The 17,047-nt window shown below is 42.3% G+C and overlaps 1 protein-coding gene across 5 annotated transcripts in view; it reads left to right on the top strand.

The window, feature by feature from the left end:
* The first annotated feature begins 268 nt into the window (after window positions 1-268).
* The window catches only part of FAM184B (family with sequence similarity 184 member B), a 50,584-nt gene continuing 33,805 nt past the window's right edge, over window positions 269-17,047 (top strand). For all 5 annotated transcript variants that reach the window (XM_074865862.1, XM_074865863.1, XM_074865861.1 and 2 more), the window contains exons 1-2: window positions 269-296; window positions 4,695-5,583. In XM_074865862.1, coding sequence (XP_074721963.1) covers window positions 5,449-5,583 — 135 coding nt within the window. In that variant the 5' untranslated portion in view covers window positions 269-296; window positions 4,695-5,448. The remainder of the gene's footprint in view (window positions 297-4,694; window positions 5,584-17,047) is intronic.

Below are 17,047 nucleotides of genomic sequence, written 5' to 3'. Positions count from 1 at the left end.
AGCTGGGTTTTTTGTAAGGTTATATTTTCTAGGGAAATACAATGTGTAACTGTCTGTCTATTTAAGGTATTTTTACTAGACAAGTAACTTCATCTAGCTTCTTTCCACTACAGGAGTCTGTTTGTGGAGAAGTGGATGGAAACAGGAAGAGAAGAGTAGGTAAAACTGTGTGATTCTTGTGGCTTTAAAAACCTGGGACTTTCATTTTAGGTGAAACTAATAATGCAAACACAATTATTTTTGATTCACATGTGTTTGGCAGCCCATTTGTGCCTACCTGCATCTCAGATCTACAGGTAAGGATTTTCCCTGTTGAATACCTTGTAGTCCCTTATGATGGATTTAATCCAGGATGTGAGATTTATTTTTTCCAGTCTGCTTTTTAAATACTTCTGCTAGGCTTTGTATTTCTAGGTAGAAATAGAAGTCAGGCTTCTCTTACGGCAAATGGAAGTCTAACCCAGTTAGACATACTGGCTTTCAAGGTAAATATGCCACAAGGATCGAGATTCCCAGTATCATGACTGGTACTTCATGTGTAGGTATATAACATGCTGAAGTACAAACACAAATGTTGGCCTTTTAGACTTTGCTCCACACAGAGCTAACATTCTTCCTGTGATACTAGATACTTTGTTCAACTGATAGAGGTATTTGCTGTCATAGATTTTACAGGTTATGCTTGCAGGTGTTGACTGCACTAATTAGTCTTAATGGCCCCTGGCCAGCCTCACCTGGGGTTTCCAGTCACACCCCCTTGCCTATGGGCCCAGGAACCCCATTTCAGCTCAGGCCTGGGCCTTCAGTCCTTTTCTGAGCTAACTCGGGGCTTAGTAAGGGCCAGCTACTTCCTGAGGGATGGATACAATGACTGACTGGGAGGACAAGGATGTCACTAGCAGCACAGGCCCAGAGGTTTTGGCCAGTGGGTGTCACAGTTTTTTCTGAAAAGGAAGGTAATGATGAAACTCAGAACCTTGGACGGTGCTGCAGGCTCTGGAGGGAAGTGTGCTCTAATAATTCAAGCTTTTTTCCTTGTCCATTGAAGTAGTGACCTTACCTGCTATGCTATGGTCTACTACTGGTTGTCTCTCTCTACTTCTGACTTCCTGTTCTAGATCCTTTCTCTTTCCTTTGTCAGTCCTGTTGTGTGTGCAAATACACAGTGCCACAGGGTAAGCCAAACTTTGCTGCATGCCAGTTACTTTGTTGTAATTTTAGATGTAGGTCACTGGGTAAAAAAAGGAAAGTTGTTGCTACCCTGTTTAGTAGGTGTTCAAGGGCTTTTATAGCTGATGCATCTGGTTGGTTCCAGTTTCCATATTAAAAATATATGTAATTGGGCCATCATTTTGCAGTAGTAATCAGAAGCTCTGTTCACCACATTCCTCCAAAACTTGTGTGTATGTAAGTCAGCTATAAAATTGTATATACATTTTTGAATAGTTACTGTTTTTAATCAGTGAGGAAATCAGTAGCATTTCTGGTGGTTTTTGAATTGGACTCTCAAATCCTCTTTGCTTTATGAGGTGGGAAGAAATTAAAATTATAAAGTAGTTATATATAATTTTTTTATATATATAATTATAGATAATATATGTAATTACCCAAGATGTACCAGCGGCAGAACCACTTTATACTTGTCCTTTTTCTTGCATTCAATCCCAAAACAAGCTTTATTGGAAGTAGTATAGTGAACTAGGGATTAGTGAAATGGGATAGCCCCTCTTAAGAGTCTTCTGACTACTATATTTTTATCCTTATTTCCTTTTTTCTTTTTTCCTGTGAGTAGGAAAAAAACAGTCCCTGAATTCTGTGTTCTGGGGTAAAAAAGCTACTCTGGGACTAAAATGAGTTTAAGTGGAAGTCAATAATGGGGATAGTGATTTATTAATTAAATTAGAATCTCACTTAGGGATGCATCTTCCTTCATTGAGACACTAACTTCAGAAGTTTTAAATCCATTTTATTGATACAGCTTTGTAATTTGAAACATAGAACAACAGTGTTAGTCATTAACTGTCATATCATTTTCAAATGTAAATTTTATTAGACTGCAAAAGAGCAGTAGAGTGTAATCTGGGGGATCAGTTTAACTCAGTTTCCCTCATGTATTAAAAAAAAAAAAGAATCCCACTGACTTCAGTACTACTGGTATTCAGACAAAGAGTGGAAGAATTGGGCTCTGTATTAATTCTGTTTTGGGAAAGCTGTTTGTAATATGTTGTTTAACATTTGCAACAGAAATTTCTTCTTTATGTCTTCGAATTTGGGGGGGGGTGTGGATCTTTTAGTAGTAGCTAGTCTGAAGATTTCAGAAGCTATATAGTCTGCATATTCAACAAGAAGGAGGTACCAAAAATGGAAGGCTTATAGTCTTTTACTCATATAACTTTTTATAATAAAAAGGAAATTACTTAATGCATCTGAGCAGTAGAGCTATAAACCTGTGCGCAATTATTCATAGACTTATAAAGACTGTAGCAACATGACCACCTTCTCTCATCATTTACTTAAAACTAAAGCAGCAATAATAATTCAAGCAGAAGTGTGTGTGTGTTTTCTGTTTAGACTTTTAATTTTTATTTTAAACTGTCTTTGCCATATACTACTAAGTTCACGAACATTCTGTAATCTACTTGTGTTCCATGTGGTTCTTGCAAAACCCATGTTGTATAGTACACACTTAAAATATGCTTTGCGATGTCCCTGCATTGTGGTCTTATCTATAGGTGAGCCCTAGATCAATTAGAAGAAAAATAGGTCAAATTCTCATTGAAACCTCTGTCATTATCTGCTGAAATTCTGTTATTGAAAACAAGAGGGTTTTTTGAGTAGTAGAACTAATGAACTTGAGTCACCTAGGAATTTATATTCTGTGGTTGCATTTTCTGGTGCATGAGATCTGATTGAAGCTTTCCCAGTGTTTGAAGTATTGACTGCCGGATCTTGTCTGGACTCAGAATACTTTAACAGTGACAAATTATGTTCTGCTGAAACACCATCTTGTACCAAAGCCTCAAGTTTTTTGCTCTAACCCCCCAAAATACATAAACAGCCTGCTTGAAAATATCTCAGTGGTTTACTCCTTTCCCAGTGTACCTGAAGATCTGTGCTCCTCTGCTCTGTCTATGCCTATGTAAGTGTCTCAAGTCTGTCCAGCCATGCATTCAGGTCCAGTGTATCCTCTGCTGTTCAGTAGAAAAAAAAAAAAGAATGTTACTATCTGTCTAGTAGGATGATAACCCAGATAACTTAGTGTAGGTACTTCGAAAACCTTTTGCATTTTTCTTAATTTGCTTTCTATTTTCAGTTTTGTTCTTTTTCTGAGGAAACAAGGTGCTAGTAAATTGCTCTAGTCCTTTGTGTTCTCTTGATTGTCCTAATAAGCTTGTCAATTTTATCAATTTTTATATATAATTAAGTTCCTACACTTTTTTTTTTCCTCAAATTGATGACCATGTAGAGAATCAAAGAATCATAGAATGGTTTGGGTTGGAAGGGACCTTAAAGATCACCTAGTCCCAACCCCAATGCATGGGCAGGGACATGTTTCACTAGATCAGGTTGCTCAAAGCCACATCCAACCTGGCCTTAACACTTCCAGGGAAAAGATAACCATATTAACGGAGTTAAACTTAAGTGTGAGCACATGTCTTATCAGATACCAGACAACTGACAGCAGCACATCCTTATGCCCTAGTCATAGAAAAAGTTTTAGTCATAGGCAGCAGCATCTTGGACACTAATGCCAGTGGATGAAGAAACTATACATAGTCATTCCTGTGTGCAAGGCTCTGTTTCTTACCTTTTCTTATTAATGTTGTGTCTGGGCTAAACTCATCTTCCCTGCTTAGCATCTCCCAGCAACTGTGACCATCTTTGTTTTCCTTCCTGGCCTTTCCTTTCTCCTACACCGTGTTTCTCAGTGTTCATTTCCTCTCACTCCTGGAGTAAAGATTCCTTCTGCCTCCCAAGATTCAGAGTCCCTCCCTTTCTCCCAGCAATTAAAGGGTTTGGTTTCGCTGTCCAGAAGTTCTTACATTTTCTCCACTGCTGCAGGCATTCTTCTTCTGCCCTGATCTTTTTCCTCTTGGAGTGTTTATTCTTAACAGTGCTTTCTCTCATTTTGCCCTCATCACGGATTTCCCTTTTTCACTGAGGATTTTCCCTTTTGCCCTGCCCTCAGCTGACACCAGATGCCTCCTTCCCAACTCTGATAGTCCTGAGGAAGCTCCTTTTCAAATCCAGCACTAGCAAAGTGTAAGCTTCTTGCCCAAGAAGGACAGAAAGTACTGCCGGGAGGTGAGACAGGAAAGCTGCCTTACCTGCATGGGGAAGAAGCAGCCTCATGTCCCCCCTGGCTGGCTGCAGGCCAGCGTCAGCTGAGATGGGGCCCTCGGCCTGCTCCATGGGGTCTCTCGTACTGGCTGCAGTGACACATCAAAGGGGTGTTGAGCAGCCCTCAGCTTCTCTTACCTGTTATTTCTCCCTTTTCTTTTTCTCCACCTCTCTGATTTTACCCTACTTTGCCTTCTCCTTCCTCATTCTCTTCTAGACTTGTTTGAACGTGCCCACTATTTTTGTCTCACGTAACGCTTAAGTATTCTTTAAAAATCCCATTATCTTAACAGTTTGCCTTTTTTGTGCCCTTTTTTCTGCCTGTCTGTCCTTTTTATTTTTACATGTACAAGCCTGATCTCTTTGAAAAGAGGGAATGGCTTGCAGATGAAAAAAAAAAAAAAAAAAGACCTGTCATACTGTCAGTTTTCTTCTGGCACCTTTCCAACGCCTGTAGAGTAACTGAGGGAACTGCCCAGTGTGGGTAAGGCAGGCGGAGCGGATCCTGGACGCGGCTCCCGGGCTCAGCGTGCCTCTCAGCTGGAAGAACTGCTCCCGTCTGCTCTCAGCACAGCGGCGAACATTGAACAAGGTTTTCTTCATCACATCACTGGTCCATTCGGATTTAGAGAGGATTGCCAAATTAACAGAGTTTATGAAAGGTGCCAACACCATCTTCTCTGATGACCTCCGCAATCCTTTGGCAGCCCAGGAAGGCAGCATGATTTAATCTGCAGACCATCTCTCTAATGGATCCCCGGCAGCGCCTGTGCTGCCGCCTGCACGGCTGGCTCAGCGTCTCCTGGGGGGAATCTGCAGCATCCACCCGCTGGCACCTTCTCCTGGCGGAAGCTCAACCGTTTGAAGAGCAGGAGAGGGGAAAAAAAGTCCCAGTCAGGATGTTTGCACATGCTGTTCTCTGCCTCCTCGGCTGGGGGCTGTGCTGACAGGCTGGGACATCTGCGGAGAGCGGCGAGCGGCGGTTGAAGTTCCTCCCGCGACAGGGGCGCGAGTGCCTGCAGCGCGCCGGGGCAGGCCAGCGCCAGCGGTAGCGTCGCGCCACCCGGAGGGTACACAGACAGACCTGACTGAAATATTTCGAGCCTAATGGCCTCAGGCATAAACAAGATTCATCAGCCCGGGAGTTGCAATGGATCTAAAGCCGCTCGCAGCAGCTCGGCAGAGGAACGCAGTCAGGAAATGCACGTGAAAATGTGCAAGAAGATCGCTCAGCTCACTAAGGTAAGTCTCGCTTGCTGCAGCTTTCCCAGGGAGGTGAGGCTGCCCTGGCCGGGGCTGGCTCGGAGCTGCGTCCTCTGATGGCCCCTGTCTGAGAGGAGGGAAGGGAAGGGGGTCCTCTCTTACAAGGCGGTTGCTGAAAACATCGAAGTGCACAAACTTGCTTGCAAACGGTTCCCCCGTGGGTGCTGCAGACCAACCTTAGCGGGTTGCCTTTGTGGCTGACGATCGACGTCTGGCACTTTACCGCTCTAATTAGCGTGCAACAATAACGAGAAGAGCTCAAGATCTGCGATAACGTAGGGCTTGTCTGTGGGCTGCTCGGAGGGATTGGCGGTGTCCGCTTTTTTCCCTGAATTACGAAGAAGGCAATTCATTTGCGTTTTATAGGTTCTCGAGTAACGTTGTCGCAAAGCTGCTGCCGAACTGTGGTGCTAAAGTACAATATTACTTGTCGTCTTGTACTTAATTGTTCCTGATGTGCATAAGTAGAGATACTTTAAGTGACATTTGTGAAAGACAGGAGTTGGAAAAGAGGCAGGACTAAATTATGTAGTATATTGCAGTAAAACTCTTAGTCTGTACCGAGTTACACTACAAAATATTTTGAACGTTTTCCTCACCCTGGTAAGAAATAAGAGAAAATCTGTAGGAGGTGGCAGTTACCTTTTAAGGTATTTTTATGCTGCACCTTTGTCGGGGGGGGAAACCTATTTCCTACCCTTGTTTACTAATCCAGCTTTTATGTGTTCTGTAACTTCACTGCAATTGGTAAAGACATTTTAGCAATGAAAAACACTGACTAAAAATACAGGTCAGACGATAGGAAATCATTAAGATGTTTAAGTTAGAATGGCTTACTAGTTAGAGTGCCATTATTCTTATCTAATGATGCCCGTATGTAATAATGTATATTGTGTATGAATACATACACAAGTGCTACCTATATTTATACATATACTTGCTATATTATACTTACGTACTATACCAACACTTACTTTACTGGTTCTTTGATTGTATGTTTGTACATATATATATATATATAAGATCACAAACTGATCCTTACTTTTTGCCTATAAATGCACACATTACTCATCAAGGTACATTTTCATTCTGTAGTAATTGAAAGAAAACTATCCAAATAAGCATAACTTATTATTGTTATTTTGAACACAGATATGTTTGAGCAATGAACTCTGTAAAAATTCTTAGAGAGAAGCACTTTATTGATAACATTCCTGATTTCTCAACCACAGTGAAATGTACATGAAAGAGGACTGTAAATTAGATTAAGATGTCCTGAGTTGTTCCCTTGTTTTCTGTCTGGTACTCACTTGCTACCTTTCATCAATTCTGCACACTAAGTAAAATTTGTCCATAAGTATCACTCAAAAAAAATCCCAGTATTACCTTTTCTAATAGCAAAGCAGTAGCTGGGTGTTTATTAATTGATAGCTTATACTTCACAGTAACAAGAGTTGAGGAATCACCAGCTTCCTCTTTCTGGGTGATCCATTTCTCAACAGTAGACTTAAAGCATATTGATGAAGTCTGTGCAAAGAAACACTTGTTCAAAATTGTCAACTCTCAGGCTAAACTCGTTTTCTGTAGATTTCTGTGCCTTCCTGTTTATATAAAGTGATTCTTTTTTAAGTCTCTCTAATTTCAACTACATTTTGAGGAAAAAGTATCTCATTCCTTTCTGAAAACCCTGTATTACTTTATAAAGCTTGTCTGGATTGGGAAAGAAAATTCTGCTATTTTGGTAGCAAAAGGGAGAAAAAAAATGTGCAAAGGATCATGGCAAAATTTTATTGCAGTATTTTTTTCAGATGCTTTTGCTAAATCTCTACTGTTAAAATGTGGGTGGGGTGATTACTTTTAATAGAATTTTCCCTCTGGATACTTCTCAGTCATCTGAAATAAAGATGATTTATACCTGAAGCTCAAAAAAGCACTTCTGAAAAGCAAATCATTCTGTTTTGGAATGTGGCCTTTAAGAACCAATTTTTTTTCTGCAATAACACTACATATATAGAGAACTCATGGCAGAATTGGAATTTTAATCATAAGCTTTCCCTTCTAAATCCTGGGTGGACTAATGCTGTACCAACAGCAAACATCAGAGAAGCAAAATCTGAGACCAGATTAGCTGAAAAATGGCTATACGGAAAATTCGTTATAATAATTTTTGGCCCAGGAACTTTGAGAGCTCCCTTTTGAATGTCTGTTTTCTTGGCTTTATTACAGTTGGGATAATTATAATAAAATACCTCCTAATTTTAAATTGCTTGTAGCACTTTTCCATTTTAATCTAGTATGCAGTAGTGCTGCCTGTTATACAGCTGCAACTTCCTGTCCCAGTGATGTTAGATTTTCATTGAGGGGGAGATAATGATCTAATTACTCATCCGCTCTGCATTGTGCCAGGAGAAATGAATACAAAATGTTTAAATCAGGTGTAGGATACAGAGCTTGACTTATATTCTGTTTCTTTGTTACATAGTCAGCAGTGGCCGCCTCCTACTCTCAAAGGCGAAGGAGGGGTGTGCAAAGGCATCAAGAGCAGAACCAAACTGGTTGAGGTGATGCAGTTTCCATTGTTGCATGATGTGCCAATTACATTTTAAGACATAGGCTGGTACAGGGAATCACCATAGGTAATCGGGACACAGAAATCCTGAAAGCTGCTCCCGTTCTACTGCCCTGCTATTTCTGCTTTTGGAGAGGTAGAATATAGTAAGCTTTCATACCTTCAGTCGTGCATTTTCCTGTTCTGCACCTTTTTGGCTGTAGCAGCAAAAATACAAGCCTTCAGAAATGTTTTGTCTGCTTCGGGCAGCAAGCTACTGCTTTTTGTAGCCCTTTTATTGGTATTTTTAGATGCCAGGCCCTTCTCACAAAGATAGACTTTTTCCTCTGTTGATATGTAGAACATATATTGCTTTTCCACATTGGGCTATCACAATGAGCATATTTTGTAAGCTCAGTCAGGTGCTCTCTTCTGCTCTGTCCCCCTCTTTCTCCAAAAGTAAAAAAAAAAAAAGGTTATATTAAAAAGTGCAAATGGAATTTTCTTTGTTCCCATGGATGCAGGTAAAAAGTTTAAAAGCCCTAGTAAAATTAGTGATTTTGGATGAGATCTGCCTAGGCCTTCTGAATTAAAATTAGGTAACATTGCAGCTATTTCCAGATGAGCTATGCTTTGATTTATGAACTTACAGAAATTAAACAGAAGCATTCTGCTTGCAAATGGGAATGCCCATCTGTAGTTGTCATTCACATATACAAATCACATGTTTAGTTGTTAGGTACCTTTCTGCCACACTAGTGTGTTCAAATTAATAGGGACTTGAAGTTAGTCTATTCTTATGATTGTAGCAGAATACTTTGTGCCAGTAATTGAGGTTGGACTTCGCCATCGGACATGGGACCTTTGGCGTGCAGTTTTGTGCTAGCCAGTTCTTTGTATTTCTGATCTGTTTAGCAATAACACGGAGTTTAAAGTGCACTTTGGATGTCACTGCCTGCTGCCTCAGGCTACGGATTTCTAACATCCATTGGCTATTACAGGATTTTCATGAGCTAACAGATTATCGGGACAGTCCTTTTTACTTGAGATAGGATGAGAAATGCAAATGAGCTCTGGAAGAGGAGTGCTGAGGAGAGTGGATCAACTTTCACTGAAAATGCAGTGTGGGCAGGGCTGGCAAGAACTAGATATGCTGCGGATATCCATGTTATTCAGGCTTCTTTTCAGACCTCTGCCACTGGGGCTCAAACCAAACCTGGTGTTCTGGACTACACTTTTGGAACCAAGCCTAATATGAAAAACTAGGATGAATTCTATGAAAAATGAGGATGGTGATACTAGCTGGTAGTCAGAGAGCTACCTAAGCCACAAAGCGGTTCTGTTTCCTTCTTAGAGACAAATTCCTGGGTACAAATGGAGGAATATTTTTTTTATGAGAGTAGATCATTAACTCATTTTCCCTGGGGGTTCATCTGACTGTATTGGGAATTTGGGAGCCGTGTTGTAAGAAGCACATTTTAAATTGCAGCATTTTCAGTCAAGTAGATTGTTAGTCAAAAAAAATCAAGCAGTCTGGCGAAAATTTTGTGTATGTATGTTGGATACCGTGAATCTTAACAGAGGAAGAGAGTTCCAATGCAGGAAAAAGTTCATTGCTTGTAAAACACAATTAAGAACCTTTTTTTCCTTCAGGGGAAAGAAACGCCAAAGGGGAGCAAGTGTGTTCCTCTTCTGGAAGCTGCAGCATAATTCAGATGTTCGTTTATGACTTTATGTGGAGGAGTTGAAAATGTTACACACCCCGGCTGCTTATCACCACCAGTCACCAGAGGTTTATTGCACCTCAGCTCAGTCAACAGGGTACAAAATATGAACATTGTTTAATAAGCTTCAGTGGAAAATCAGTCACATAAGTAAAACCCACTTTCATTAGTTATTTAAGGAAGGATGTCTGACTTTTGCACAGAAATGTATGAGATATATGCTCGTATTTAGTTCTGTTGGCTTCACTCTATGGGGGGAAATTTATACAAGAATTAGCAAGTGACTTGGTATGTGTGTGAGGGCATAGACTGTTTACACCACTCCAGTGTTTTGCAGCATGGCTGTATATTAGGTATTTTAACCTTTCCTGGTTTATTTGTCATTTAAAAAAATGTCTGATAGGTTTAGGAATGAAATATGATCAAATTCTAATGGCTTACTCTGGAAGCACCTATCAGCTGAGCAACTGTAATGGAGCACTCCTGTTGTCTACTCATGTTTCTGGTTGAAGTATGTTGCCTTTTTCACATAGTTTAAGCTAAGTTTATTGACCTTATTTACTGTGATGCGTTAGTACTCAGTAACCAATGCTTAGAGTGGCTCAGCTGATGTGCAGTTAGTTGTCATGCTACCAGAACTCTCCTGTGTGCTTCAGGCTTTTTGATCTCCATTCTCTAGAGAAGTATTCAATATTCTACAGAAATGAAGCAAAATGGAACAGCATAAAAATTAGGATCATGCTTTTGGAGCAACAATATTTTTCCTTTGGGCAAGGAATATAAAAACTGGTTTTCATGTAGGCAAAGAGAAAGAATCTTTTTATAAAGATGCTTAAATTATGTACTAACAAGACTAATAGTCAGCTATCAATATCCCCATGTACTTTATGATGTATTTGTTTTCATTATTTTTATGTACAATTTTCTATCAGGGTTTTAAAGCTAGCGTTATTTTTGCCTACCAGCTGACAAAAATGTGCAGACTAAGATTTCTCAACTTGTCGTCACTACGTTTTCCTTACAGAACTAAAAGGGAACTTCTGGATCATAAAATCCATGTGCAATGTCATAAAATTGTGTTGATCAACTAGTCAAAAGCAGTTTTAAAGCCACTACTTCTATGAGGAAGAAGCCTAGAATGTTGTTATTTGGATGGCTAGAAATTGTCATTTAAAGGTGTAAGAATGACAACTATGTATTTGAATTACCTTCTTACCATACAAATTTGTCACTGACTATACCAAGTTTGCAGAAAATCTGACAGCCTTAGTAATCAACAACTCAAAGCTACTTTATAATGAAACTACATACTAAATTCAAGTCACTTTTCCTACAAAATGTTCATTTTATTAATATGCACATTACAGGCAATAGGTAATAAAATATCTAGTGATCCATTAATTGCACAAAAGAAAATTGCAAGGTTATTGTTTTTTCATGTTCTATCTTCATGGGTAATGTACACTTTTCAGTGACACCATAACTGTACCTCTCTCCTAACATTTTCTTTAACCGGTATATAGATACCAGTATTTTACAACTGAGAAAATTATACCCAAGTTAGAAGTCAATGCCAACTCATCTTAAGACATTCTTGCTTAAATGTTCTAAAGCTGTGTATTTAGGCTTTTGAACACTTAAGAATTGTGTATGCTATGTAAAATACTTTTTTCCTTAAAGCATCCTTGCAATGCACTGTACGGTCCTTGTCCCCTGGTTTTTGAGGTGAGGAATGTGTACTGGAGAACATTACAGCTCCCTGCCCACTTGTGCACCCAGATGGGTGAATGCAGTCAGGGTGTGGCCAGGGAGTATAGACAAGTTGGAGTACTGGCAAGTGTCTCTTGGTCATCCAGTACAGTCATTGTTCACAATATAAACATGACACTCTCAAAAACCCGTGGGGCTTAAAGCTTTAAATTTGAATGCTTAAAAAATTAAAATTAAAGCATAATTAAAAATTAGCATAAGCTTTAATATTTGTACTGGACTGTTATCATAGAACCATAGAATGGTTTGGTTTAGAAGGGACCTTTAAAGGTCATCAGGTCCAATGCCCTTGCATGGACACATTCAACTAGATGAGGTTGCTCGGAGACCTCAGAGTTATTTATTCAGACCAATTTAAATTTTGCAGACTATTTCCACTTTTTCTGACTATAAATGGTGGTTACATTTTCTTGGTTTTGTGATCATCAACACAATCTCAGGAAGTGTCCAGCATATGCTTAATATACATATGCTTAAAGAGAATGTCTTCCTGAAATGGAAATGTGAGTATGGCTGTATTCAGTCTAGCTCCATTTTACTGTTACAAGTATTCAGGTAAAAATTACATGGGAACATGAGTAACAGCATAGTTATTATAGAGCCCTTTAGCTACGTGATAATATGTTGATTCTGACTCCTACAAGACTACTTTGAAAGGGAGGAGAGAAACTGAAAGAAAAATATCTTTTAAAAAACACTGTATGCTGAGGTCCATCTGAGCCAGTAGCTTGTCTCTGATGGTGTCCAGAGAGTTACAGGAATATGGCATGCCTCTAGTGCACTTGTGCAAAGTATTCTCCCCACCTGCAGTGATTTGTGCGAGTTTTCCAGAGACTGGCAAAGTATCTTGGTACTTAATAGCCCTTACTGGATTTTTCTTCAATGAATTTGTCCAATCATTTCTTGATTCCATGTGACCTTTTAGTGTTACAGACTCCTGTGACAGGACGCATGTACTTAGCTAAATATAACATGACATATAGTCTTCCGTTTTTTTAACCTGCCACCTCCTAGCTGTTTTGTAGTTCATATATTAAGAAAGGTGATGAGTGATCATTTGGTATTTACATTCTCCATTATACTTCTGACTATAGACATGACACAGATGAGGTTCAGTTTGAGATTAGAATACTTTAATTTAGTGTCCTTCATGTGTACTGTATGCCCAAGCTGCCAATGTAATCAGTAGAGCCTAGAGAGTAATTTAGTAGACCAGCTGTTAGGGACTGAACTCAGTTTCATGAGCTATCTAAAACTAGTGTCATTTGAGAATTGAGCATAATAAGCCTAGTTCCAGAAAAGCATAGTTATCCTGCAAAGCCTGTGACATATTTGTCAACTCCTGTGTGGATGTTTCAGGTGCCTATGGCATCTTAAATGGTACCAGATCTCTGAGGTTAGGCAAGTGAGTCGGGACCTCAGTGTCTACCTCAGTGAGCTAACATGCAGCAGTCCAGGTCCCAGGCTGCGGGGAGTGCCTGAGCCTGTCAATCCTGGCGGAGGGCAGCAGTGACAACACCTGTGTGTGCTGCAATCAGCTGGATGAGCTGCTCAGCCTGGTGGCGGAACTCAAAGAAGAGGTCAAAAGATTAAGAAGTATTAGGGAGTGTGAAAGATAAATTGATTGGTGGAGTAGCACCTTGGCACCCATGAAGCAACAGGAGCAAATGGAGGCTCCAAACAAGGCAGGCAATCTGTCATCCTCTTGCTACCAGGCAGAAGGAGGGGACCTAAGTAATGGGGGAGGCTGCAAACAGGTCCCTGCTCATGGAGGCAGGTAAATCCTCTCCTGACCTCCCCCACCCTCCATGGTGTCCCTTCACAACAGATTTGGGGCCCTGGAACTTTTGAATGAAGAAGAGAAGGAGGAATAAAATGAGACAAACAAGGAGGAAGACCAAGGTCCACCAAGGCTGGTTCGTTCTGGACCAGGTATTAAAACCAGTTCTGAAAAGAACCCCAGAAGAGTCATTGTAGTGGGTGACTCCATTCTGAGGGGTGTCGAAGGCCCAATATACAGACCAGACCTGCTTCATGGGGAAGTCTGCTGCCTCCCTGGGGCCCGGGTCAAGGACCTCACGGCAAAACTCCCCGCTCTAGTGAGACCCAAGGACTACTACCCTCTCTTAGTTTTTCAGGTAGGTAGCGACGACATTACCAGGAGAAGTCCTAAAGCAATGAAGAGAGATTTCAGGTCCTTGGGGAAACTGATTAAGGGGTCAGGGGCACAAACTGTGTTCTTTTCCATCCCTTCAGTTGTGGGGATGGATGAAGAAAAGTACAGGAGAACTCAACAGATGAACTTGTGGCTCCAAGGCTGGTGTTACCGTAAGGGCTTCGTATTTTTCAGTCATGACTTGATATACAGGATGCCAGACCTTTTGGCATTAGATAGGATGCCCCTGTCCCAGAGGGGGAAAAGGATCTTGGGGCAGGAGCTAGCTGGGCTCGTTGACAGAGCTTTAAACTAGTTTTGAAGGGGGAAGGGGGGCAAAACACCAGCCCATCTGAAGTGCATGTATACCAATGCACACAGCATGGGTAACAAACATGAGGAGCTTGAAGCCATGATGAAACAGGCTATTACAGAAACATGGTGGGATGTCTCCCATGACTGGAGTACACCAGTTGATGGCTATAAGCTCTTTAGGAGGGATAGACAAGGAAGGAGAGGCGGTGGGGTGGTGCTGTATGTTAGGGGCTGTTATGATTGCTTTGAGTACAAGTGTAGTGAAGACAGGGTGGAGTGTCTTTGCATTAGAATCAGGGGGAAGGCCAACAGGGCAGATGTTGTAGTAGGAGTCTACTGTAGGCCACCCACCCAGGACAGAGAGGTGGATGAAATATTCTATAGGCATGTAGGAGAAATCTCACAATCACTTGCCCTTGTTCTTATGGGAGACTTTAACTTCCCAGACATCTGCTGGAAATATAACACAGCAGAGCGGGACCAGTCCTGGAGATTCCTGGAATGTGTGGCAGATAACTTCCTGATGCAGCTGGTGAGTGAACAGACTAGAGAAGGTGCCCTGCTGGATCTCCTCTTTGTGAACAGAGAAGGACTGGTGGATGATGTGGCAGTTGGAGGCCAACTAGGGCACAGCGATCATGAAATAAGAGTTTTCTATTCTTAGAGAGTCCAGGAGAAGGGACAGCAGAACTGACATCCTGGACTTCCAAAGGGCTGACTTTCTCTTGTTTGGACACCTGCTTGACAGGATCCCCTGGGAGACGATCCTGAAGGGTATAGGGGTCCAGGAAGGCTGGACACTCTTTAAGAAGGAAGTCTTAATGGCACAGGAGCAGGCAGTCCCCAGGTGCTGTAAGAGAAGCTGGTGACAGAGAAGACCACCCTGGGTGAGCAGGGAGCTTTGGCTGCAACTCAGGGAGAAAAGGAGAGTTTACAGCTTTTGGAAGAAGGGGCTAGTGACTCACAATGATTACAAAGACATTATGAGGCTATGCAGGGTGGAAATCAGGAGGTCTAAAGCCCAGCTGGAAGTTAATCTGGCTTCAGCAATCAAGGATAACAAGAAATATTTCTATAAGTATGTGAGCAGCAAAAGAAAGATGAGGGAGAGCCTCCATCCCCTGCTAGACGCAGGAGGAAACCTGGTAACAAGTGACAAGGAAAAGGCTGAGGTGCTTAATGCCTTCCTTGCCTCAGTCTTTAATAACAAGACTAGTTATATTGAGGGAATCCAGCCTCCTCAGCCAGAAGACAGAGACTGGGAGAACGACCCCCCTGCATTCCAGGAGGAGATAGTCAGTGACCTGCTGCATCACATAGACACACACAAGTCTATGGGACCGGGTGGGATACACCCGAGGGTGCTGAAGGAGCTGGCTGGGGTGCTCGCCAAGCCGCTTTCCATCATTTACCAGCAGTCCTGACTGACTGAGGAGGTCCCGACAAATTGGAAATTGGCCAATGTGACGCCCATATATAAGAAGGGTTGGAAGGATGATCTGGGAAATTACAGGCCTGTCAGCTTGACGTCGGTGCCTGGGAAGCTGATGGAGCAGCTCATCCTGAGTACCATCATACAACACATGCGGGACAACCAGATGATCAGGCCCAGTCAGCATGGGTTTATGAAAGGCAGGTCCTGCTTGACAAACCTGATCTCCTTCTACTACAGGGTGACCTGCTTATTGGATGAGGGAAAGGCTGTGGATGTTGTTTACCTTGACTTCAATAAGGCCTTTGACACCGTTTCCCACAGCATTCTCCTGGTGAAACTGGCTGCTCGAGGCTTGGATGATCGCACGCTTTGCTGGGTAAAAAACTGGCTGGATGGCCGGGCCCAAAGAGTTGTGGTGAACGGAGTTAAATCCAGTTGGTGGCCGGTCATGAGTGGTGTCCCACAGGGCTCAGTTTTGGGGCCACTCCTCTTTAACATCTTTATTGATGATCTAGACGAGGGGATCGAGTGCACCCTCAGTAAGTTTGCAGATGACACCAAGTTGGGTGGGAGTGTTGATCGGCTCGAGGGTAGGGAGGCTCTGCAGAGAGATCTGGACAGGCTGGAGCGATGGGCTAAGGCCAACTGTAGGAGTTTCAATAAGGCCAAATGCCGGGTGCTGCACTTGGGCCACAACAACCCCCAGCAGCGCTACAGGCTTGGGGAGGAGTGGCTGGAGAGCTGCCAGTCAGAGAGGGACCTGGGGGTGTTGATTGACAGCCGGCTGAACATGAGCCAGCAGTGTGCCCAGGTGGCCAAGAAGGCCAATGGCATCCTGGCCTGTATCAGAAATAGCGTGGCCAGCAGGGACAGGGAAGTGGTCTTACCCCTGTACTCGGCACTGGTGAGGCCGCACCTTGATTACTGTGTTCAGTTTTGGGCCCCTCACTACAAAAAGGACATTGAATTACTCGAGCGTGCCCAGAGAAGGGCAACGAAGCTGGTGAAGGGTCTGGAGCACATGTCGTACGAGGAGCGGCTGAGGGAACTGGGGTTGTTTAGTCTGGAGAAGAGGAGGCTGAGGGGAGACCTCATCATCCTCTACAACTACCTGAAAGGAGGTTGCAGAGAGCTGGGGATGAGTCTCTTTAAGCAAGTAACAAGCGATAGGACAAGAGGTAATGGCCTCAAGTTGTGCCAAGGAAGGTTTAGACTGGATATTAGGAAGTATTTCTTTACAGAACGGGTTGTTAGGCGTTGGAATGGGCTGCCCAGGGAGGTGATGGAGTCCCCATCCCTGGAGGTGTTTAAGAGTTGGGTCGACATAGCGCTGAGGGATATGGTGTAGTTGGGAACTGTTAATGTTGGGTTGATGGTTGGACTGGATGATCTTCAAGGTCTTCTCCAACCTAGATGATTCTGTGAATCATCCTCAGGACTCTCTCAGTTTTACTGACTGGATCTCTGGTGATGGAGTATAATGGGAGTTTACACAA

Source organism: Strix uralensis, chromosome 4 (genome assembly GCF_047716275.1).
Source record: "Strix uralensis isolate ZFMK-TIS-50842 chromosome 4, bStrUra1, whole genome shotgun sequence".
NCBI lineage: Eukaryota > Metazoa > Chordata > Aves > Strigiformes > Strigidae > Strix > Strix uralensis.
The sequence above is the reverse complement of the archived record's forward strand: the minus strand, read 5'-3'. Positions and strand labels throughout refer to the sequence as shown.